The sequence below is a fragment of the Epinephelus fuscoguttatus genome, linkage group LG18 (genome assembly GCF_011397635.1).
Source record: "Epinephelus fuscoguttatus linkage group LG18, E.fuscoguttatus.final_Chr_v1".
In the NCBI taxonomy this organism is placed as follows: domain Eukaryota; kingdom Metazoa; phylum Chordata; class Actinopteri; order Perciformes; family Serranidae; genus Epinephelus; species Epinephelus fuscoguttatus.
Window position 1 is genome coordinate 17,342,955 of NC_064769.1, and position 25,415 is coordinate 17,368,369.

General features: G+C 39.6%; 1 protein-coding gene across 2 annotated transcripts in view; it reads right to left on the reverse strand.

Annotated features, from left to right (window-relative positions):
• Window positions 1-25,415, reverse strand: part of rgs3a (regulator of G protein signaling 3a) — a 194,823-nt gene that overhangs the window by 99,767 nt on the left and 69,641 nt on the right. Inside the window, exons 11-18 of one of the 2 annotated variants that reach the window (XM_049604582.1) lie at window positions 23,880-23,961; window positions 22,802-22,907; window positions 20,213-20,645; window positions 17,366-17,405; window positions 15,980-16,287; window positions 13,760-13,837; window positions 9,554-9,665; window positions 5,033-5,076 (exon numbers count right to left, since the gene is read on the reverse strand). In XM_049604582.1, the coding sequence (XP_049460539.1) occupies window positions 5,033-5,076; window positions 9,554-9,665; window positions 13,760-13,837; window positions 15,980-16,287; window positions 17,366-17,405; window positions 20,213-20,645; window positions 22,802-22,907; window positions 23,880-23,961 (1,203 nt within the window). Of the gene's footprint in view, window positions 1-5,032; window positions 5,077-9,553; window positions 9,666-13,759; window positions 13,838-14,121; window positions 14,183-15,979; window positions 16,288-17,365; window positions 17,406-20,212; window positions 20,646-22,801; window positions 22,908-23,879; window positions 23,962-25,415 lie in introns of those variants that run through there. The other variant, XM_049604583.1, reaches the window with a different exon arrangement.

Genomic DNA, 25,415 nt, shown 5'->3' on the forward strand with positions numbered 1-25,415 from the left:
AACACCAAAATTTCTTCTAGCCATTATTTCTTACATGTCCAGCATTTTCTGTGACACTCATAATCATGCACACAGAAAAGCAAGCAAGTAATCAAATCAAAGATAAACTGGTATGGAATAGGGAAGAATCACCTTTGCAATGACATATAAAATAATAAGCATTGCTTCTCATCACACTGTCTCATTCAGCATTCATTATATGCCTGTATATTTTGTTTTAGTTGTGACAAGACAGGAGCAGTGTATCTATTAAAAGAAATGGGGACAGAAGTGTTCCAGGCAAATGCAATGTTTAACTAAAAACATTCAGTGAGCCAAAGACGGTGTATTAAATCTTCCTCTCTCTCCCTGTCTCTGTTTCTCTGTCTGTGTGTGTGCATGTGTGTGACCTTTGCACAGACAGGCCAGAAAGAGCAATTTAATTAGAGTCTATCACATAATAACACACATTGCCTATTTCAGTAAACACAAACAAACATACACACACATGCAGGAAGCAGCAGAGAGGGTCAGCGTCACTCAAACATTTGAAACATGGTTTCATCTTCACCAGTCTCTTCCTCTATTCCTCCACTTCACACAACAGTGTGCCCTAGCAGCACGGCCAGAAGGTCAGCCACTCTGTAAGGACTCTGTCATCCCTTAATGATAAATGAGCACTTCAGCACTTACTTTGAGTATACTTGAGAGAACATAGTGCCTTTATTGATTATTTGATAATGTATCAGTGTATTTTAAAACTATATATAGCATAAAAGAAAGTGGATTTTGACAAAAATATGATATTATAAATATAAAAGTATATATATTTTTTTTTAGCATGTCTTACAGTACCTGTGAGAGAGATGAGCAACAGTACGTGCAAAGTGCATGCAGCATTTCACTGTGGCTTCTGTTTGGTCCCTGAGGTATGAAATGAACTGCTGACAGGTGTATCAACTATAATACATGACTGCACATTTTGTGTGTGAGTGTGATGGGGGGTAGGGGGGGGAATCTGACAGGACGGACGGAGCAATGAGGCCGAGCCAAGTAAATCTTAACTGGAAACAAGCACACATGCACACACAGTCTCTTTGTGGTTTTTCTGCCTATCTTCTTGTCTGTCTTCTGTCATATATACTGCACTTGTTTGGTATTTTGGGAGGATCCTTGCGAGGCTGCCTCAGCTGAGTGTGTTGCTAGAGAACAAATAGGTCTTTTCAAGCTTAGGGTGTCAAACTGTTAGAGGTCCCCGCTGCTATGAGTGTGGTCTGCGAATTATTATATTAACAGAGAGCCTCATTGAGCAAACAAAAATAATAGTGATACAATATAGATAATTTAGTAAGAAATGGTGCAACATGAAGAAGTAAACATCATTAAAAGCTACTGCACAACCCAAGAGCTGATACAACCATTTTAGCAGACCTTTTCTTGTGTCGTATAAAATCCCAAATTTGCCTTTAACTTACTCAAACTCTCTCCCTTTCTCACCCATGCTGTCTTACGTAAGAGTTTCTATTTATATATGGTGCCTAATTGGTTAGACTGAATAAAATTGGAGCCTCTTCCTTCCTCTTTTTCAGCCTGGTGGGACAGATATCAGGCCCTTCTCATTCTGTCTGGAATTTCTTAAAAAAAACAGGCCCTTTAAAAGATTCATAAGCTCCTAATGAGGTTATGCAGCACATTTCAAAGCAAAAAATAGTGCGACAATGTGTGTGTGCGTGTGTGTGCAGAAGTGGCTGGGGTTTATATATTTGCTCAGTGAAAAGATTATCCATAAGAGCAGACATTTGCTGCCGCAACAAATTGCAGACAAGTCATAGTGGCTGGATGGATTAAAAAAAAGAAGAAAAGAAAAAGAAAATAGACCCTTCAGCTATCTGGTCTCCTCAGCTCAAATTTTAAAACACTTATGAGGCATGAAATCATCAGTTTAAGTGAAGAGTGATAAAAAGTTGTGGTGTGATAAAATGGTTTCCAAAAGACCAAAAAGAAAGATTGCTTTGCTTGATTTGTTTGGGTTATTTACAAGATATTCATTTTGAGTTGGGCATTGTACCGTTCATGGTTTTAGCATTTACTGTCATGTATCAAGCAGGCTTTAGACTGGAATCCGTCTTTTGAGGTGTACCGAGCCAATCCAAAGAAATGGTAACATATTTAAATAGATCAGTATCAGCTAAAATAACATTGATCAAAATCCTGCATCTACCGCTAGCTCGCCTAGCACCACGAAGCTAGCTAACATTACAGCTCAACCAAGGAGGACGCCAATAACATTTACATCTTGTGCTGTCACAAGCACGAGCTTCTCTTCCATGAGTAGAGGCGCTCTACCTTCTGCTAAGTAATACGGTTAACAAATGGGGTTTGGTGGAAAGAAAATAGCTCCTAAATGAAACTGCTCACAACAAGGTCTGTGGATTAACTGTAACTGGGTCATGATTTCTGGAAAGAGTCATGTTTTTGGCACTTTGAGCACCACAAGCCAAGTGCCATCTAGTTCCAATATATTCAAGAGAAGGCAGACATCTCTATGCCAGATATCTCCAACACTCTGCAACTCACACCAAAACAATCTAGACTGATAAATAGCACTACTGGTAAAAGGAAAACTATGCATTTTTGATTTGGGGGCGAAATGTCACCTTGCCTACCACTCAAAACTGTGTTTTTACCTTCTTGGCCAACAAAATACAGATCTCAAGATATTAAAAGACCAACCAGTTTGGTAAGGAACCTAAATGGATTCAGATTCTACAAAAGGGTTCATTACTGGATCATGGACTCAATAAAAATGCCACTGAACCCCAACCCTATCCTTCACCATGGTGCCACCCAGCTACACATCCTCGGAAGTACATGGACTATAGATCCGCATGGCTAATATTTCAGCATGCTAATGTTGGCAACTTCAGCAGCTTCCAGCACACTTTTATGCTCTGCCAGGTGACATGTTTCACATCAGGATAAATCCGGCTGGAGGCAATGGTGGTAAGGTCCCCAGACACAGAACATGGTGGAAAATATGTCAGTGTTCTTACATCTACTACACGTCTTCTGTACATGAACAAAATGAGACTGGGAGGGGATGCGAGAGGGTGGAAGAAAGTGATAAGCAGAAGTGATGAAAACATGACGCATGGCAACATTAAAAGCATGATGAAAGCTGCAATTTCATTCCCTCTCTGCACACTTCTTGAATTTAAAAATGCAAAATGCTATCAATGGAGAGCAGCAGTGGAAAAGGAGAGGCAGCTGAAGAGATGGGTAAAGACAACTGGCTACCACCACCTGCAAAACACGCTCATTAATTACAGCAGAGCTGCCTGGACAAAAGAGGAAAACTTCAAGACTGATAAACAGCAAAACAGGCCTCAAAACTATGAAACAGTATTTGTCAAAAACTGTCACATCTCCCTGCTCTGTTTGAGCACAAATGATTTGATTTTTATTTAATCTAAAAACTACTGTCAACACACTGTAATGGCAGCTGGAATAACAGACAATGACGCAGAATCCAACTGATGAAACTCAGCGCAAGTTCAATCAGAAAGACTTTCTCTGTGCTCTTCCATTCATAATTCTCTCCCTCACACTCCCACTGCTCCCTCTAATCAGCTGACTATGGGTGTTCACTCTAATAGTTATCCAGTATAGAACTTTGCCACAACCTCTCTCAGCCAATCACGATGCTACTGCAAAATTTTAAATCTGCTCTCTCCTCTGCTGCTGTCAGCTGTCATTTCAGACGCCCTCCTCCACCCTGTTCACCTCCAGACATTTTATCCAGAGTCCAGGACAAGATCAACAAAGGCTCATCCCTTTACTCATGCAGATCATCGGCACTTCTCCATCTTCCTCTTATCTCATCTTCACCATCTCGACCACCACCAGCATCTAGACCCCCTCTCAACCATAGATTCATCACCCTCCTGAAATCATACCATCTCTATGGGGTCTAATCGCCAAAGACTTTCCACATTTCTCGTTCTATGCGCACATGGTAATACTTTTTTTTTTTTTTTTTTTTTACTAAAAAAAAAAAGAGTCTCCCCTGATTGAAATATTTTGGATGAATTTAAAAGTAATTATGTGGAGCCGAACTAAAATAAGAAATTCACCTTACTGTAATTTTCAGTCCCAGAAAAATAAAAAATAAAAGAAATTCTGATTTCTGTAACTGAAAAACCTGGTTTAACACATGCAGTTTTTTCATGGAATTAATGTGTATTTTTACATTTCAAATAACATCTTTGTAGAAAGTCATGTTTTAGTGGTTTTGACATCTTTGAGGCAACAATATAATGTTTTATTTTTGCTATATGTGACTTCAGCTGTGGCCATTTGTTTTCATACTCGACACAATGGGAAATGTGAGCCTTTAAAGTTTAATTTCAGTTTGCCAGTGTTGAATAACTGGCAAACACAACAATTAAATATTAATTATCATGCCTTTCCCTTTCATCTTAAAATGGCAGCCAGAGAGGTGTTACAGGAGATGGAGGAGAGGATGATTATTTTTCATATTAACTATAAAAACAAATCACAATATAAATGGATAGATGCACCATACTTTAACACCCTTATATTGTTTTGTATTTTGTTTCTGAATACTGCAGTACTATCCCTGGGTCACACAGTTAAGTGTTTTACTTGTGTCACAATTTTCATTCCACAGCCTTATTAACAATGAGGATTATTTTATATCTGAATAAATCAAATACTTTTCCTCCAAAAAACAGTGAAAAGTAGATCAAAATCTTGGTACTGTGGTTTAGTATGTCTCTGTTTTGATTTATACTGTACATACATATATCAAAAACAAATGCATGTTGTTTGTTTGACAGAGTCAGGTCAGAGAAGGAGAGTAGACATTTTCATTAGAGCTTTCTGCTAATCTTTGTGTCTTCCCTGTAATGTAATTTCCACCAGAGACAATTGCCCTTGCGGCTCGAAGACAAAATAGGCTTTTCACATTAGACCCTCGTTTTCCCCCTTTTTCTTTTAAACGCATGCAAACACACGCATGCCTTTCTCTTACCTCCGTCATGTGAATAAGGTAGAATCTCAGTTCTTCAGCGTAATCTGTAAGACAAACAAAAAACAAAGACTTTAATACTACCAATTACCCAATATTTGTTGTCGGTTTCTTTTTAACTCACTTCCTTCTTGTTCATAAAGCAGCATCTTTGATTTCCAAATATGATTTTGCCAAAATACTTTTATTGACGGAAGACTGTTACTTTGGGGCAGCCTTATAGGCCTCCTCCCATAATTCACTGAAGCAGCGCTCTGTGAGACAAGCCTGTGGGTCTGGAGTCAAGATAAATGGATTTAATCGAATGACCCCCCCCCCCCTCCCCTCCCCACCCCCCTTCTCAACACAAACACACACTCACTCAAACATACACCCACACAAGCTATATATTGTGGTGATATTTACTATTTTATTTCAAGTAAGTGCACACACGAAACCAACATTTTGACTGACTGGCAATCCTGGCTGACATTCAGTATCACACTGAGGAGTGGCTTGGCCCTGGGGTGAGATTTAAAATGATTAAATGTGTCCTAGAAAGGCAGGGATCATCCATTAAAACCTGCATACCTCCTTTTCTCCCTTCTCTCTATCTTGTATTGATATGTAGGAGTGTCTATGTCCATGAAACTGACATGCTTCAGTGCATTATTTAGAGCATGGCAAATAGGTGCATTGAAAGTCTGACAGGGCATATTGACCAACTTAATCATAAAATGTTAGTAGATATATAATCGTTTGTCATAACTCTACATACAAGTGCGAGAAAGAGCATTCAGATACTAACTAAATTTATACAGGCTGTTGTGGGTGTCTATGTGATGACCCATTCTGATTTGCCTCTCCCTTCAGGAGCCTGGTGGGTGGAGTTGGGTCATCGGGGAGACTCAGCTCACCTGGGGCAGGCTGGCCTCCACCTAATTTGGTGTTTACTTTTAGTTTATCATGACTCTAACTTCCATTTTCATGATGTAAAATAAACTTCTTTTTAGTTACAACTCATGTGTAGCCCCACTTTGTCCAGCCTAGAGCCAGGTTGTGACAGTGGACCTAATCCCAGCTGGCTGGACAAATTTTAAGGTCGGGTTAAGTTATCAGGCTTGCAGATTGGTTTAATAGTTTTGGAACAAACTATAGTATAAACTATGCAGGATTGTCCTAAAAACAATGTATAGACTCACTCATCAATCATCACTTGTGACCCACTAAAAGTGTGTAGCAGAGTATTTTTCTGCAGAGACTCTGCCCTCTGCCTGTGTTTTCTTATTTTCTGTGCTGGAGACATTTACCAGTGTGTACTCCCACAGCACTCAGGTTAAATCAGGGCTTTATGAAAAGGTAGCGACCAGGTGCCAGACTGTACGCAGCACACATCCAAGAGACACAGCATTGAAAAAAATGAAGAATACAGCAAGACAAAATGCCAAATGAGAGGAAATCTGGGGTTGGCTTTCAATGCAGTAACAAGTAACATAGTAAACCTTTGCGTAACCTGACCCATATGCTACAACAAATCTAGTTTGTGCGAATGTGTTTGAATAATTTACGATTCAAAGCAGAATATTTAAAAGTCTTACACTTTGTCTAGAGGAGAGCTCCCAAGCATGACACTCATCCTTTCTTCAGTTACTTAAAGGTGCTATATGTAACTCTGGACAAAGATAGTTGATTGTTGAGTCTCAGTCCCACGTCGCCAAAAATGACGCTTTGGGTTGGTGGTTTAGTCTGAAGGCCGGCACAACGCATAGGTATTTCACGACATGGGCATGAGACTCCACAAACTATCTTTCTCTAGAGTTACATACAGCAGACTTTCCAGGCTCAGTCCCACAACAGAGCCAGCTGTCGTGATCACCATGTTGAGTCTGTAAGCTTCAGCAGCCTTGGCTCTGGCTGCTCAGCACAACAAACAGGAGTTTACTGACAACCACACGTAGAGAAAACACCTGAAGTCACCTCTCCCACATTTTAACAGACCTGTGCCTCTTCAGGAAGAATTCTGTTTATTATGGTCCCTCTACCTCCAAGCCTCTGCTCTTTCACCCTGAATGTTAACGGCAGACAGCCTCCACAGGCAGCTCTGACTGTTCCTGTTTCTGTAAACTAATGCAGTCCAACAGAAAGTGCTTCTTTATATAACCAACAGCAGAGGTCACTGTTGGATATCTTTCTGTTGCCAAAAACTAGACGACTGCTGTCTTACAACATAGTGCTTTACAAAAGGTATGATGATGAAGTCCATGTGTTAAGTTTGAATTAAAGAATTGAACTTCTCTTCCCTTTCCATAGTTTTAAAAAGACATATTTACACATTTGTTCTGAAAAGCTGTATCCTTGAATGTAAGTGGTTTCTGACAGCAGTTGCTACTGGTAAGGTGTTGAAGTTTCAGTAATTCCCTGTCACTTAAATTCACTTTCTCACCAACTGACAGACAAAACAAAACAATAAAATCAAACATCCTTTGAATCTTGCACTGCATCACAGTTTTGTCTGTTGTATCATTTCTCCTGTAACTGTGCTGCAGTAGCTGTCCAAAGGCTCTATGAGGTCATGTAGATGACCTGGTAGGTGACATCTTCTTACTATGTTTAGTATGATGATAATGACACATGGTCATTTTGGTTTAATGCGTGTTCAATACCTCACCAAATGTTTCCCACGCTCCTGAGGCTAGTATCAGGGTGACAGGAACACAGGAAAGCCCCTGTATTGAACTTGTACTGTGTCATTACACGCACGCACATACACACACACACCTCAAACACACCCTTGCTGAAACAAACACAATCCCCCGGCGCCTCTTTCCTGAGTGACGCTGCCGAAGCGAAATAACAATGACAGGCAGCAGGGTGGAGGTGTGTGTCTGTGTGTGTCTTTGTGTGTTTGTGTGTGCGTGTCCTCTCATGAAACACACACACACAGACACACAAACCCTACTAAATCCCCACCCTGGTGATCTCCGATTGTTTGGGTGAAGGATGGAGGTCAGAAGTGGCCCAGAGGAGACAAGTGATGTCTGTGGGGAGGGCAGGGGAGCTCAGGCCACTCTCTATTAGTGATGCTACATTTGGAAGTGTGTGTGAAGAGTGAGGAGTGGTCACTGGATGTTTCTCTCAACAAGACCTTTGACAAAACCTTGTAAAATGTAAATGTGTGTGTATAGACTTAGCCATACAGAAAATGTTCCTTAAAACTACCTTTTTAGTATTGGGGAAATTGGAAATATATTCATAAACAACCTTTTTTCCGTAACAAAGACTAAAACAAAATAGAAAAATAACCTTATTGACAAATACTTAAAAAGATGTTTCAATTTTCATTAACAAGGCAAAAACTAAATGATCAAGTGAAGGGTGCACGAGTGGGCAATTAATTTAATAGTCTCAGCCTGGATATTCTGATTGATTTACTGTAACAAAGTCAATTTTATTTTCCCCTACAGGAGAATGACACCAGGTTCTGGCATTTCCTGCCATGGTGCCGCCTTAACAGCAAGGCCATGTGGCTATGTGAGGCTACACTGACACCTATAGGGGGCTTTATCCATTGAGGGTCAGGCACAGCCATCAACTGACAGAATCGAACCATAATCACTCAGCAATGGACTCATTTGCACTGAGTAAATACCTTACAGACCTCTCAGGGTCACAGTGGTCTCCACCTACACTCACACTGACTCTGAACCTCGACGCTGCCATTAAAGTCATTACTCTGTCAGACAGAGCAGACAATCTCCTATCAATAACATCCTTTTAATACCTGCTATTCTGTTATATCAGTCCCATAATCCTGACACTACTACCCTACTGTTAAGCCATATCTATTGTCACTCAGCTTTCCGACTTGTTTTGTGGATAATGCCCTGCTCTGTATAACAATCAACTGACCTGACACCCAATATGACAGTCAGCTGAAGGAGAGAGTGACTTACTACTGTTTCTCACCTATGCACTCATCATTTTTCAGTATCATGAGTCTGAGTGTAACCCCTCTTCTCTGGCCCTGTCCCAGACATGACTCCAAATGTTGGCCCTGTCTCCGCCCACCACTCTAAACACAGATATTTACAGTGAGCCCTATTTATTTGACTTGCCCCGGCTCTGTGCTGCCCTGAGAGCCAAACTATTCTCTCCACATCACTGGAGGAGACGGCTGTTTACACCGAGGTGAAATAAAAAGACAAAGCAGCAGGAACTCGGGCAGTCTTTCCTTAAATATCCTCTGGTTAAGCTCAACTGAAAATATCGCTGTAATCATAGTACTGTGTGTTTATTTCTGGTGGTGTGTTTAGTGTTACATTTCCCTTTTTTATTCTGTGTTGAACTGTAAAGAGAACGTTATGAGTGGTTTAACATGGTAACAGATAAGACTGTTTAAAGATACATTTACACATGTTGTAATGCTGGCTGATGTGTTGTTCTTCCTGCATGTGTTGATGAAACATGAATTTATTATCACATCAACATTTCAAACACCTCAACAGAATGTCACAGTTTCGCAACAGTGTGTTAAAGCACACATACCGTCCTGGAGCCGGAGCTGTCGGAGGTACAGGGGACTCTGAAGGACGTTACACCTGCCTGGCTCATCCTCTCTTGTCACCAGCATCAGGTCACTGTAGATGAACACTGTAACCTACAAGATCGGAGCGGCAGAGATGGAGAAGGAAGAAGAAAAAAAAGAGACTGAATATTATTTCATACTTCACATGGTCTCACCAAACCTTCACACCTTTACACCAAACGCACATCTGCAATGCAGTATGATGCACATAACACCACCTAACACTCAACAGGTCTCACCCATACAAAAGTTTCCCCCCACCTCATGTCCTAGCACAGAAAGTGCAGTCCACAGTTTACACATACATAATTAAGGCTATACATATTACATCTAGTGACATATTGCTTTTCGCCTGTTGAATGTTAGCCCTGTGCTTTCAAATACACTGACTCTCCACAAACTTCTCTTTTGTATTGCTTCACCCACTGGTAAAAAAAAAACATAATAGCTGTGCATAAAAACATAAAAAGACCTGACTGAAATATATTTTATTAAAGCTTGAACTTCATCAGTCCTCACCTTAGTATTAGTGCTTGTACTATTTTCTTTACTTAGTTGCTCCAAATCACAAATGTATTCTTGTAACACTGTAACTTTCTTATTACATCAGATTTACAAACATAGCTGTAAAACAGTCCAGTGAAACAACATCAATACATTAATATTAATCCATTATTTTTGCCTTACAATGAATTTTGTTCCAACAGCTGGCTGATTTATGAGAAAAGTTAAGTTATGATGATTCACTGTCTGCCTTTATAGCCTTGGTGACACCGTATCTTTCCAGACTTCCTTCAAACTCAACACACTAAGCTTTAGGAGTGAAGGAAAATATCAATACACTTGAGAATATCGATGTTTTGTGATACCGTACTGATCTCAAAAACACTATAGATTTTTTGGTTAATTAATTACATGCAAAGTCTCGTGACAGTGGCTCATTCTGTGTTGAGTTAAACCCCCAGACCGCTAGACAGCAGTGTTGCGATCTATCTAAAGCCATTTAACTCTTCAGCTGCAACGCAACGACATTACGCTAGCTTAAACACAAAGAACAGGGGCCTATGAAACAGGCAAAGTCATAAAGGGTGCACCACTAGCCCCTGATAAATAAAATAATTACTCCTGAATTGTGATACGTATCTTATCGCCAGATTCTTGCTAATACACAGCCCTATTACGCTCACTTATCATACCCCAAGTATCCCCGACATAGTGTGAGAAAAATTATTGATCGTCCATTCATAGCTCATACATGAAGATGGCTCAATGTACAGAACTGCTGTCAATGTATGCAGAAGAGGCACAGCTGCAGCTTAAATATAATTACATACACAATCTTTAGCTTCTTACACACAAACTTTAAGGAGAGTTTTATCAACATGTCATGACAGCCTGTAGCTGGCTTTATGCTTCTGCTGTGTTAAGTGGAAAAAGTCATGCCAGTGAAGCATTTAAATGAAAATGAATGAAGAAAGGAACAAAGCATGGGAATAAAGAGTAAGAAATGGGTGATAAAAAAATGAAAATAAAGACCCTCGATGTATGCATGAAAGTTGCTTATGCAAGCTCTTGCTTTCATGCCACTTAACACGCGCACAGTGTAATTCATGTAGATGGGCACTGTTTCAAGACAAGGCTTTTGCTTCCTCTGAAGGGTGAGATAGCAGTGAGGGTATTTCAGATGTAGCCAGTGTGCGGTTCGAATTTGTGTGTGTGTGTGGGTGTGTGGGTTTGAGTGGGTGGAAGAGGATGTAAGTAAGTAAAGAACAAGGACAAAGCGAATGAGAGGCAAGCGACAAAGAGTTTCTATACAGAGAGAGACACACACACACACACACACACACACACACACATACTTTTCATGCATACACAGACAAACACACTGTTCAAATGTGCATAAAAGGGTACACAAAATGCTTGAATGTTTGTTTTATGTCTATGCTTTAACAAATACTAAGTCTGTCAAGTCAAACAAGCTAATAAATGCTAGACACCCAGGTCATGTGATACATGTAAGTCAACTTTGCCTTGTTTTACATCTGACAAGGCACAAATATCACATTTTAACATAATTACAGATGTATCCTGTACTAACTAACTGCAAAACTACTTAACTAGAAATAAAAAAATCAATTGGTTATGCTGAATGTCATATCAATAGCTGTCTTTCAGGGTTTTTTTGTTCTTTATTAGCATTAATACAATTTAATCCACTTAAAACTATTATGAACAAATGTCAGTTTGAAGTATTAGTGTTATTTAATCCACTAAAAGTCCATTTCATCCAAATGTCACTTTGGATTAAGTCAAATTAGTGTCATGTTTTGCCCATTATTTGTGCTCACATATTATAATGAAAGTCGTACGTGTTTGTGTGAACAATACAGTTGTGTGTGCTTGCCTCCCGGGCAGACTCACAAAACTCTGGGTGAGTAAAAAGTAAAAGCTGGAACAACACTGACGGATCATTAAAAACAGCCTGTGTAAAGCAATGGAGAGAAACTCCCTCCTGACAAACACTGGCTGTTAAATATTTGTTTTATGACTGACCCCGGAGAGAGGCCAGATTACCTTCCATGCCAGCAGTCACTGCACTTCACTGCACCGCACGGCAAAGATTATCTGACAGGCTAAATTAAAGCAGTGCGGCAAGAGCTTAATTCCATAAAATAATAGTCTTGCCTCCGTCTTTTCTCTTTCCAAATACACGTAAGCTTTCTTAACATGTTTCTTCTGAAAATCATAATAAAGAAATGTCAGAGAATATTCCCTCATTCGAAAGTCTGATTTCCAAATCCTCAAATTTCAGAATATCTACCTGCTAATCACTTGGAATTATTGTTTTTAAAGTTGTTAATTCTTCTGCCAAAAATAAGAAACTTAACGTGCGTCACAAGTTCTTTCGTTAGGGAAAATGCACCTGCGCATTTATCAAAGTCATGCAAATATTTGCAAAATAAATACCAGTAGATTAATGTGGCTGGCAAGCAAATGTTAACTTGAGATACAGACAGCTTTTCTTAGTGAAACTGGCTCACTGACATTTCTTATATGATTAATTAGATAAGATTACATTACCGGATCTGGTTCTGGTGTTAAGTGCTTAAAAGTTTCTTTGAAGAATAACCTTCTGCATGTTAATCTGTACGACCACATTAAACATTGCAACTTCTTTTAATAAGTTCCTCTGACACCTACAACACTGCAGTACTTGTTACAGAATATAAATCTATATTTTAAATTTCTGAAAGTTCTAAAAGAATGAGCATCATTACGTCTGACACAAAGTCTTACATAATTCCCACTTTCACTTGTACAAGACACCTTTACATTGCAGAACACCATTGTGAGGTGAGGTTAATATATTGTGAAAGGGTCATTAATATACACTGGAGGAGCTACTGCGTCTTTTGATGCATAAAACAGAATTTCTCCGTCAGTCAGATCTTTGGCACTCTCCTCTTTTATCAATTATTCAGTTTCTCTGACTCATGGGTCCGATAGTTCAGCGTAGTTACAAATTCTTCAGCGATGTTCAGACATCTCCTCTCCCATCCCTCCTCTCAGGGTTCTGCTTTATACTTGTTCTTCCTATCCGCACACATATATAACTTGAAAACACACACACGTTTTGACTTAAGATGCACACTGGGGCAATGGAGCGTCACTTTTAGTTTGGGCACATAAACAAAGCACACAGCTGGTTGTGACAAACCAACAAAATGTTTGCCACTGGTCTGTTTGTCTCCTGCAATCTTAAGATGCTAGAGAGGAGAGGGGCTCCATCTCTCTGCATCAATCAAATGATAAAACTCTTTGAAAGAGGAGTGAGAAAAATAGCGTTTCCTCTTTCCTCAGATCAACAAGATCCAATCCTGTATCTTCAAAGAACCATTTTCCAGCTTCTGGGTTATCTTCAAATTAGTTTTAGATCATATCCTGCACAAAGTTTTGGATGTTCTTGGTCAACAATTGACAATCCTGTGCAGAATGGTGAGCAGAAGTAAGAGCTACAAGACGGAGCTTTTTACAAAAAGCAAACACACCTAGCAAACATGGTCACAAAATTGTGTAATGTGCACTGAAATGACAATCCATGCATATTCTTACATCACACACAGACACAGATATACACATAGATTAACATCGCTGATGCCACTTACCTTGAGTGAGTGGTGCTTGCTCTCATGCAGTATCATCTCCTCAGATATGATGAGAGCTCGGCTGCAGAGGTCAAGAGGCTGGACACGGAGCAAAGACATATTACACAGACACATTAGGACACAAACGTTTTTGAACATTTTTTGATGCTCATTTACTGATAACTGATATTTTTAATCAGATATCAATCCATGACCACAAGCTCATATTACTTGTATTATTACCCGTAGCCTCACTGTCAAACGTAGCCTCACTGTCAAAAGCATGAATACATGCCAGCATTTCTAAAGATAAAAATCAAGTCTATAATATTTTGTTTGTTACAGACTGTTAAAGATTAAAATAAAACACAAGTTTGCAGTACCAAGTCCATTTTGGCTCCTAAATCCAAACGATCTGCTAAACGGTAAGCCTTCTGTCTACTGTGAGAAACACAAGTGAAACCGACAGAGAGCTGCGACAGTGAGGTGAAATTTGTGGTCTGAGTATGACAAGACACTGACACTTAAAATTAACTAGTACGGTAATGTGGGAGGAGGGGACTTCCTCTCAAGTCCAAGGGTATGACAAAGGGCCGATTGAATATGTGTGTATGTGTAACATATGCATACTGTGTGAAGCAGGGTCAGGGCTGCACGTTTCTATATGAATAAACAGGAAGTGCCACCACAGTGTCTGCATTTTGAAAGTGTAGATGGCTAAAAATCCTCAAGATACCAACTGTATTTTAAAAATTGCAGTATATGCAAATATCAAACAACTATTATCTTATCTCTTGATGGTCTCCTTTGGTTATTTAATCATATTTTTCAAACAATATTCATCATAACAACTGTATACTGCATGTACATACAGAGAAATTAGGGAATTTATTTTGCAATGAACCACAACTTAACTAGTCCCTGCTTCCTGATTTGGACTTAATTCACCTTGAGAACAATACAAAAGTCTGCTCAATTAGCAAACTTTGAAGAATATCTATGTATTGTAATATTTTTTTCACACAGCAACTTATAGATACAAGTTGGATGGACCGTACAGAACATCACAATACAGTTCCTTATTTTATGTACTGTATCTAAAAGATAAGCTTAAAAAATAACCACAGACAGATGCACTACGTGCTGTAGCCTTAAGACAGAAACTCAGAAACAGTCTGCATATCTATTATGTGTAATCTGTGAAAACAGAGCCTCCATGACTTGCAAAATACAAGATGCTCAAACAGAAAGGTCAATGTATTTCATAACTGTAAACCTCATATATCTATTTCCTTTTGACCCAAATGTGCCAGGGGGAAAACCATCATATCTAGAATACCACCGGCTTTTGCATATATGCATTCCCCTGTTTGACCCCAAAAGAGTGGTTTTCACAGCATCATGGTGACCTAGTGGTCTTAGATGCATTCCACATAACCGCTACAGTGGGTCCAGAGTTCAAGTTCAGCCGGGCATTTGCATGTCATCCCACTCTCGCTCCCTTCATATCCTGTCTGTCTTCTTAAGGCCCAGACAAACCAAACCAACTTCAGAAAACAAGCAGTTAGGAAGGCCCACTGCTGCATCGCCTGACTTTGCTGTGTCCCAGCCAAAAAACTTGCACTTGAACACACCACAAAGACTACAGCTGATGGTCAACCAGCATGTACGTCCTGTGCCTGCATGAGAGGACATAACTCTCTACACCAGCAGACATCGCTAGTCTGTAATCCTCATTCAAAAGGGAAACTGGAAGGCCATCTTGACACTAGTTAGCCAGTTAGCACATAAACAACACAATCCAGTGTTGGAAGAACAGAGCATATTTACCACGCACCAGTGAACAATAACACAGACCATCATAAAACCTCTTGTGCACTAAACTGAACTGCCAATCAGAGTGATTTCATTCACCGACAGGCTCCGCCGTCACCAACGCTGATTCAACATGTTGACTTTGACCAATAGCTGACCGTCAGCTTGGTGTTTCAGGGCCTTTAGAGCATACTGATGACAATTTTTTTCAGATTTCAGTACATATGACCCAATCAGCTTGGATTAGAAAATGAAAAAAACGAAATAGTTTTTCATGTGGATAGATGAGAAGATCAATACCACTCCCACTTAACAGACAAATAAGTCTGTAGGAAGCTGCAGCCAGGAGACAGTTAGCCTAGCTTAGCATAAAACCTGGAACCAGAGGGAAACAGCTAGCCTGGCTCTGGTCCAAAGTTGGCTTACCTGAACAAAGATGGGGAAGATAAGGATCTTGGGTGCCACTTTGACATATCCGTAGTTGGCATGTGGAGTGTGTGAGCGGACAATGGTACAGTTCTGGTAATTGGCAAAGTTGGCATTCTGCTGTTGGTAGCCGGGTACACCGGCGTTAGTAGAGGTGGACGCCGTCTTTGTCGTCTTGGAGTTGTTAGAGCGGCGCAGGAAGCCAGTACGGCTGGAGAGACCCCCACCGCCACCGCCACCTCCTCCACCACCGCCACCACTCTGGGACTGTGAACCAGAGGCCTGCCGTGTGGGGTATAACCTGGCAGCTGTTCAAGAAAAAGAAGAGGGGGAAGCAGCAGGAGGTAAAGACACAGACTACATGTAATTTCTTCAGCTACATGTGGTGTGTCAGTAATCATCACTTCCATTGAGCTCAGATAACACACACATTTACTTTCTTAGAGAGAGATTAGAAGATTGATAGGACTCCCAGTTCAGGAGATGTTTAGTTTAGCTTAGCATACAGACTGCAAATGGGGAAAAAACACCCAGGGTGGCTCTGTGGAATGGTAACAAAATCCACCTATCAGCACCTCTGTAGCTCACTAATTAACCTTTTTCTCGAATTCGTAGAAAAACCAAAGTGCAAGAACATCAAACTGTGGTTTAATGGGGGTTTTAGGGGAATTTTGTTACCTTAGCACTATTTCCCTGCTGCATATGTGTCCTCATTTTGGTTGTGGTTAAAATGAAATTTAGCAAATCATTGATGGTCTTGATCTGAACAGTTTATTTCCTTGTCTTACTGTTTACTAGCTACTTGTGTAGACAAAATGACTAAGTATCAGCAACTATACGACTTTGACTGTAGCTTCTTCACTGCTGGCCCATGTAAAAAGTCAGAGACCTCATGAGACCTCAGCTACAAGTGCTACTAAAAACAGTGTTTTCAGGGACACTCTAACACCAGAGTAGAAACATTTGCATGGTGTGTGTTTGCCTAACAGTGCTCCATAGTGTTGAAGACAGAGAATGCATATTTGATATCTTAAGCTGTTATATTGGCCAGTAAAAAACAAGTGAATATAAAACTGATGACAATTGTCTGTGTGAGTGATTCGCTGACAAAGCACTAAATAAAAGTAATTGTAAAAGTATTTATAACTTGCTGGTCAGTCTTATTTTAGACTCTATCAGGGTGCCAAATCTTAAGTGAATTTAATCAGACTCATTAAAATAACAATTACCTGTAATGTGAAGTCAAAAATTAGATTAACATTGGGCTACATCCAAAGGAAAAATAAGGCACCAAAGCCAACTTAAACAAAGGCTTTGAGCCAAAATACTCAACAGAGTTCACTGTGGCCTTTGACAAAACACTGTATGAGTATGAACAGGTCTTACCTAACGTTCCCTGGTTGTCTTGGTAAACAGGCCTCAAGATCTGAAAACAGAATAATATTAAATTACATTAATATTAAATAGGCTTGTATCAGCACAATGATATCTGACATCTAATCCATAGCTTAGAATGGAATGGAGCCAAAAGATGTCAAAACAATGACATGAGATACAGTATGCCATTGTTTTATTGGGGAATTGATACTGCACTATATTGATAGTCTTAATACAAGTCTTGATCTTAACTTTCTATAATGTGATATCTGGACAAGAAGAGACACTGCATATCCTTAATTCAATAAAGGAGAACTGCCAATAAATATGTCTTACTTGTGTCCTACACTTTCTTTTGCTTTGTTGCTATGCCATGAGTTTGTGTTAAGGGGTCGGGCTGGGCGTTATCATGTGTGGTTTCTTGCATGACATTGAATTTAGTGTCTAGGACTCAGCTGAGCCCATTTGAGTTGAGCTGGACTACAGCGAGGTTAATTAGAAAAAGGCTGCCACTACATCACATGTTCAGATTAATGTAATGTTTCAAGCATGTCTTCAGCGTGCTTTTCTGACAACTTCTTGTGTTAAATATCTCTGTAATGTGGGCTTTCGAAGCTCTTTGTTTGCGAACTAGAGTATTGTGTTGGTGTAATATGTCACCAACATGACCCATTTCCACGGGGCTCTCGGTATATTTAGCCTGTGATGGCCACCACAAATTCTTGCCAAATCCCTGCCTCCTCTTTTGTTTGGGACTGAAGTGGTGGCTGATTGAAGGGGAACGTTACTTCACCATGAACAACTTGGGCATGTGCGTCTAATCTTTTTCCAGAGGCTGACTAGACCACTCGACACTTTCATTTTGTCAGTGATTTCTCCGAATCTGCCCTTCTCTTTCCTTCTAAAAATCAATCTCACCTTATGTGCGGGATTGTTTCACAACACACTGTCTCTTGCCGTGCACTATAATAACTGAAACTCAACTTGAGAGACTTTCACAGGTGAAGATGGACACTACATGAGGCACACACACAGACACAACAGAAACACACACAGTTCCAAGTTAAAAACAGACATAGAGGAAGAGATTAGAAAATAAGATATTTTAACTATATGAACGCCAAAGGATTTAGTTAGTTAGAAATGTTTTAGAAATGTTTTAAAAGTCTTGAAAAATAGTGGAGAGGGCACTGCTGCAGGAACAATGACCTCAACACATGTTGAATGTTTTGGTTTGTTAGCCTGAGGTTGTTAATGGGTTAGTATTGTATTATTACAGTTTTGTTAGCTGAGGAATTCAGTTCAGTCTTTTTGATTTAATGAGTTTGCTTTATTTTTGTTTTTAAGATCAAAGATTTTACCTCATATACATGATGTCACTGAATGAAAAAATAAGTACATGCTGTATAAAATGTCATATACATGTCATACTGTGCATGTACATGCATGTTATACTGAAACTGTATATTGTGAAATGGACCAGTATTGAAATATGCGTACTACTTTTGTTGAATTCTTCCTCTTTCTTCAATGCCAGAACTATTTGTTATTAAAATACTGATGTATGATCCACGGCACACAGATGATTTATCGATTCTATGTGTTATCTGTAGGATAAGTTACTTCAGATACATCGTTCTGCTTGGTTTGTAGAATGTAATGAAAGAAATATTGCCAAAGCTTCACATAGTATAGGCATACAGTATATTATTAACAGCTATAATGTATGTTATTGTCTTCTCTTCCTTGTCAGTCTGCTGCCACATATCTACATTAGGCTGACCTGTGTGAAGTATATGCAGTGTGTGTCTTAAAGGGTAACTGTTTTTTTTTTTTTCAACCTGGAACCTTTTTTGCCATGTTTTTGTGTCTAAGTGACTAATGGAGACAACAATTTTTGAAACTGATGCAGTAATGAGCGAGGCAGCCAGCAGCAGCGGAAAAGGCTGCAGTGTAACGTTAATGGGCAATTGTGCACCATCCACTCAAACTGTCTGTTTTTGCCACTGACAGGTTCAGATTATTATTCTGAGTGTCTGACAACATTATGGAAAGCATCCCTACTTGTTAAAGAGTAAAATCCTTTTTGTTGAACCAGACACAGCCCTGAAATCTCTGTCGCCAAACCCACCAGACTCCATTTAAATAAACAGTAAATTTTTCAGCATAAAACTCACTTCATTCAAAGTGGAACAGGAACAAAATAAAACTCACAAAGACCATCTTGGTTCATCCTTCCACTGTCGTAACAATCACTAACTCTGGTGTGGTTAAAATAAACTCTTAAATCACAAAATGAGATGTGGAAATGTGCTGGCTCTATAAATGCTAAAATTATTGTTAATTTAAATGGAGTCTGGTGGGTTTGACTATAGCCATTTTAGGTCTGTTTCGGTTTAAACAGGTTTAAACAAAGGACTTTACTCTATAACAAAAACGTCCTTCTCTGTAGGATCGTTTTCATAATGTTGCAAAAGCAAGCACTTCTACTGGCTGCATATTGACGGTGCAAACATGCCTCAAGTGGTTGCACTGCAGTAGTTTTCACTGATGCCACCTGCAGCGGTCTCATTCAATACAGGAGCAATTTCAAAAATTGTCTCCATTATTCACTTAGAAAGAAAAGCACGATACAGTCCAGGTAGAAAAATATCAAAGTTTCCCTTTAAAGCACAAACAGTGAGATAGCAGTAACCCAAATGGCCCACACACACTTTACGAACAGTCCTTCTATCTATCAGCACCGGGGATGAAAGGTAAGGACACATATCTAGGATGAGCCACCATATGACCATGGTGAGGATGAGGAGGACGAAGAAGATGATGAAGATGCAGTCCACCACCAGTCTGCGGTACCTGGCTTCCAGGGTTGATGGGGGCCAGGATGATGTAGTTGTCCCCGTTGGATGCCTTCACTCTGGTACCCTTTAGTGTGGCGGTATGAGGGTGGTGGAGGTGACGCGGTTTCCCATCCAGCTCCTCAGCCGACCCTCCCTGGGCCCCCCATGCCAGGGTCCCTACGCCTATACTGCTGCTATTTCCAGCTTCTGTGCCGTTGACCAGCAGCCTGCGGGTGGCAGTGGCACGGTGGTGGGCTGGGAGAGGCGGCACAGCTGGGGGGGTTTTGCTGGTTCCAACGTCTGGTGCGCGCCTGCGAGTTGGGGGTGAGGGGGCGTCATAGTTTGAAGTTGAGGGCTTGTAGGAGGGTCGATGGATGAGGCCCTCAAAACTAGGCTTAGCTGAAGGGCCTGTGCGCCACACCACCAGTGTGATTTCATTGGCGCTGGTTCTAAAATGAGAAAGAAACATAATGATAAATCTGAAGGAATATAAATTCTCAGTATATATTCTGTGAAAATGCAACATCAACTGTACACCCTTTGAAATAAAGGTGCTAACTAGAACCATATAGCATTCTTCAACTTGTTCTCATAGAAGAGCCTTTTTTATAAAGGTCTCACCTTGAACCCTTTCAGAGGTTTCTGCCTAGAAGATACATTAAGATACAGAAGAACATAACCTAGAAACGTGTGAAAGGTTTCACCCAAAGCCACCTATGAGAAGTTCTTTTCACCTTCTAAGGGTGCTAACAACCCCCCCCCCGTGCTTTTATAGAACAAGGGTTTCATCTACAACCTACCCACGGGTCTTTAAAAATAGTCATTAACTACATTACCTATACTCTAAAAATGATTCATTGGGTTGGTTGATAACACTCAAAATAATTAAGTTTTTCAGCATAAAAAATTTCATTTGATTTATCAACATGTTTAAGTCAGTTGACAATTTATTTTAAGAAGTCGGTCAACATTTTTGACATTTCTGAGTAGGATGGACTTAAAATAAATTAGTTAAGTAAAATAATTTGACCAATAAATATCACCACAACTTTTAGATAAATTAAGTTGGTTCAACTTTGAGTTTGTTTAGGTCAAAGCAAATCATGTTGGTTGTAGTAAAATAATTGGGTTTGTCAGATTATAAAATAGTCACAGGATTTACTTAATAAGGCCAGCCGCTTAAAAAGATGCATACAAATTGTTAACTTGATTTATTTATGTAGTTAGTTAGTTTAGCTAGTTCTAGTTTATCAGGTTATCTTGGGGCCAACTGAACTTGTCCAGCAGCCTTGGGCTTCATGAGGCTCCTAAATGGTTGATATGATCCAGCTCATCTCACAACAATTATTATTCGCAATCACGTTTTTAGGGGGCGGAGACTTCCTGAAATCATTACTACTACAGCCTTTACGATTTCAATGGTGCAGTAGGGCTTAAATTACATTAGGACCAAATACAAATTGCTAGTTACTAGGTTACCAAAAGGAAAGCCATGTGGTATTGTTGGGCATGAAATGATGCTTAAGCTATGGACTATGGCAGAACACAAGTAAATAGACAAGTAAAATGGATTTAGTAATGGGATAATAGATACCATTTGAAACATGGGTAAACATTTGAGTATTGGAGGGTGAGGATCTTTTAATGCTCATGCTTTCAATAATCCTTGACTCGTTCTTCAAAAAGGGTTCTTTAATTGAAGTTAAAATTGGCAATGCGTTCTTCATTTAAAGAACAATTTTTGAAGAACGAGTCAAGGATTATTGAAAGCATGAGTGATCCTTACCCTCTAATACTCAGATATTTACCCATGTTTCAAATGGTATCTGGAATCCCCTTACTAAAATAGTCTTACAAAGAACACTTGAATAATGTTTTCTTCAAGACAAGGTTCTTCAGAGGCAAATAGCTCTGGGTAAAACCTAAGCTCTTCAGGATGAAACCATTTTGAGCTCTTGGTTCTAAGAGTGTACATGTATCTGTAATTTCTTCTGTAAATCATTTCAAGTATAATTCAAATCTTTGTTGAATATTTGCATACGACTGTATTATAGTTATAGGTCTATGATATAAGAATGTAACAAAAGTAAAAGTACAGAGCAAAGTCTATGTAAATCTGTTATATTATTTACTATAAACTGAATCATAAAAGTACTTATGGGAAAACTCAGTGAGGAAAGAAATGGGTATGAAACACTTAAGTATATATCTAAGATTGTTGACTCCTGATAAATCACTGACATCAGATTGCACAGTAACTCATTGTGGGTCGCTTTGCCCTAAAAGCATCGGCTAAATGAATGTAATGTAATTTAATTTCCACCTCATCTCACTGTATAACGGATTCTATGGCTACAGGCATCTACATGCAAAATTTAAATGAATGCTCTTTACATACACCACAGGTTTTGTTCAGGCAGTCACACATATCTAATGGCTCAGCTTGGCCTGTCACTCAACCACAATACCCATATTAACTCCAATCAGCCCATCAGGTTATCATTACAAATCACTGATCCTAGGTCCTGAATAAGCCTGTGAAAATGCTTCTCCAACATTTTGGTGTAAATCAGCCCATAATCCTCTGGTGTGTCGAACTCATTACCTGATAGCATGGGCTAAGTCCACACATTTCCACTGCTCCACTGGCTGACCATTTAGCTGCAGGAGAGTGTCCAACTGCTGCAGACCTGCCTGATCCGCTGGACCCCCTGCCAGAGTGAAGAGATAGCAAAAGTTCACATGATTACACACTCTTAGTTGAGATGAAAGCAATCCAGGGCTACAGCTCCTTTATGTTTCAAGCTTCCTCCTTCACTATTGGAGGTGCAGAATGGCAAATTACCATACAGATGAAACAATAAAATAATAATCTGATATTGAGATGCTCTGTTGTTTTCTGAGGCAAATTCAGTCGGTATTCCCTTTCATCTCTCCGCAGGGACGGTAACAATGTGCTCAGCTCAAGATTCAGCATTTTGTTCAAAGACGCAGCAGCGGGGTGGACGTCTGCCAACACGGGGGCTTGACTCCAAGTCGTCCATTTGACGGACAGGCTCCCCTATTAAGTTCAACACCCTGCTGACTGAGCCGATGCTAATGGTAATTTTCCAAGCTACAACCAGTGAAATTAAAAAACATGAATTAGCCACAGGTGCCAGGTGAAACTTTCATGCTGATGTACAACTAAAGCAACCTTTACGGTAGTACAATCCATTACCATATTGTTTACAAAGTCCAGTGTCCTTAAATTGGAATACAGGAAAAAAATCAATAGGTTCTGACTTAGGAGCTGCTTACCTGCTTTGACACCATATACTTTATATATCGTATCACAGCGTGCGGCCTCAAGCTACATTAATGTCATAAATATTAAAACTAAAAATATAGTGTTGGCAGCCCTGCAAGTGAAAATGGAAAACATCCCTTACAGCCAGACAGCATTACAATCAAATCTACTCTGGTAAAGTAACTTTGTTTATGGCTGCTTTTAAATTTACAAATGTATAATTTAGGGAGTTGCAATGAGAAATGCTTTGTAAAAATTAAATAAAGATTGTTCTGTCTTTAAGTGTCTTGGGCCCAAAGACAATGCAGAATATCTAGGACCTTAAAATTTAAACAACAGCATCTCTCTGAAAAGTTGAGTTTCATTCACACAGACATGTTCATGCAAAACTTGCCTGGATCAACAGCCTGCACCCTCACAGGGGAATCCGAGCAGATGGTGAAGCCATATCCATCCTTTCCTCGAAGGATGGTCACCTGTAGGACACACACGCAAACACACACAGTCACTTTGTGATAGGAAGATGGGACCCCTCTGTCTCTCCCTCCCCCCAACTACCTGAGGAACCAAAAGTAGCATGCTGGCAAAATAATCAACTTCCTTCCTACAGGGCGATTAAGTAGATTTGTATTCTGCTTCTACTTCGTATTAAAACTGTCTTGACAGCAGTTTCCCGGTGAACCCAATTAGCTGTGTTAGTGGGAAAAACAATTCCAAGAGATGGAGGAAAGACGTTCTTTGTCTAGCAGTTGGGGTATCTACTGAGCGCACACTGTCTATTTATTCAGACCTATACTCTGTCATGTGTACAGCTGGTGCGCCAAAATAAAGAGAAATATAAACACAAAAAAATGCTGTGAAAAACAGAATGTCTCTGTCACAGAAAAACAAACATTTCACAACTATATAGACTTTTAGTGTGTTTGACTACTTTTCTTTCCCCTACATCCTCATCACCAATGCAGCATGTCATGGACTTTACATTTCTCTGCTGTTTAAACCTGTGCTGCATTTACAAAATTACTCTTTTCTTTGTATTCACTGTGGATTATAACCTGGTTTAAAACACTCTGGGGAAAGGGACTCTACTATCTTTTAGTATTCATGCAAATTTCTGGGTGTCTTTGTTTTAATAGTTTTTCATATTTAGTACAAATAACTGAGAAGAGTAAATGTAGACTGTTAAAACTTTTTTTTATGTTAGTCCCAGTGAGCTTAAGAATTTGTTTTCCAAAGCCGAAGCAGCATAATTAGATACAGCAAGTAATTGTTTATTATTAAACATTAAGAAAAATGTGGTCTATTATGAAGTTGCTAAAAAAATTCAGCTCTTTATGAGTTTATTTTTCCTTCTTAGACTATTTTCTTAATATTCTTAATAAAAGTAAACAGCTCCACAAAGGGCAGTAAGGATCGTAAAGCCAAGTCCAAATGTTGTAACTAGTGCACCCCGAATTGTTGGATAATATGCAAGCATCAGGGGTAGATTTTAAATCCAGTTTTATGTCACATCAATACTGCATAAATACAATCTCAGAGTTACGATACATTATTTAAAAATACAACGCGCAGACACATTTGCTCAAATACACCAGATTCACACACACAGACAGACAGACACACAGAGACAATGCTGATGACTCTTTCCCATTGTCTCTCTTTCTCTTTGACCCTGCGTCATCAAACATTCGGTACCTGTGCCCGAATGTCTGAGCCAAAGTCAACAAAGTTCCGTCCAAAACATCGCACTTTCCATCTCATCTGCTGACAACCAGGGGCCCAAAACACACAGACACCGCCCCCAACGACCCCCAGATTCCTCTTTTTATTTCTCTCTCTTTTTCTAGCTGGTGAAAACATGTACATGCGGCTAAATTACAGTTGACCCAAGATGCAGCGACTTGCAGAAATATGGTGATTATTCAGGGGC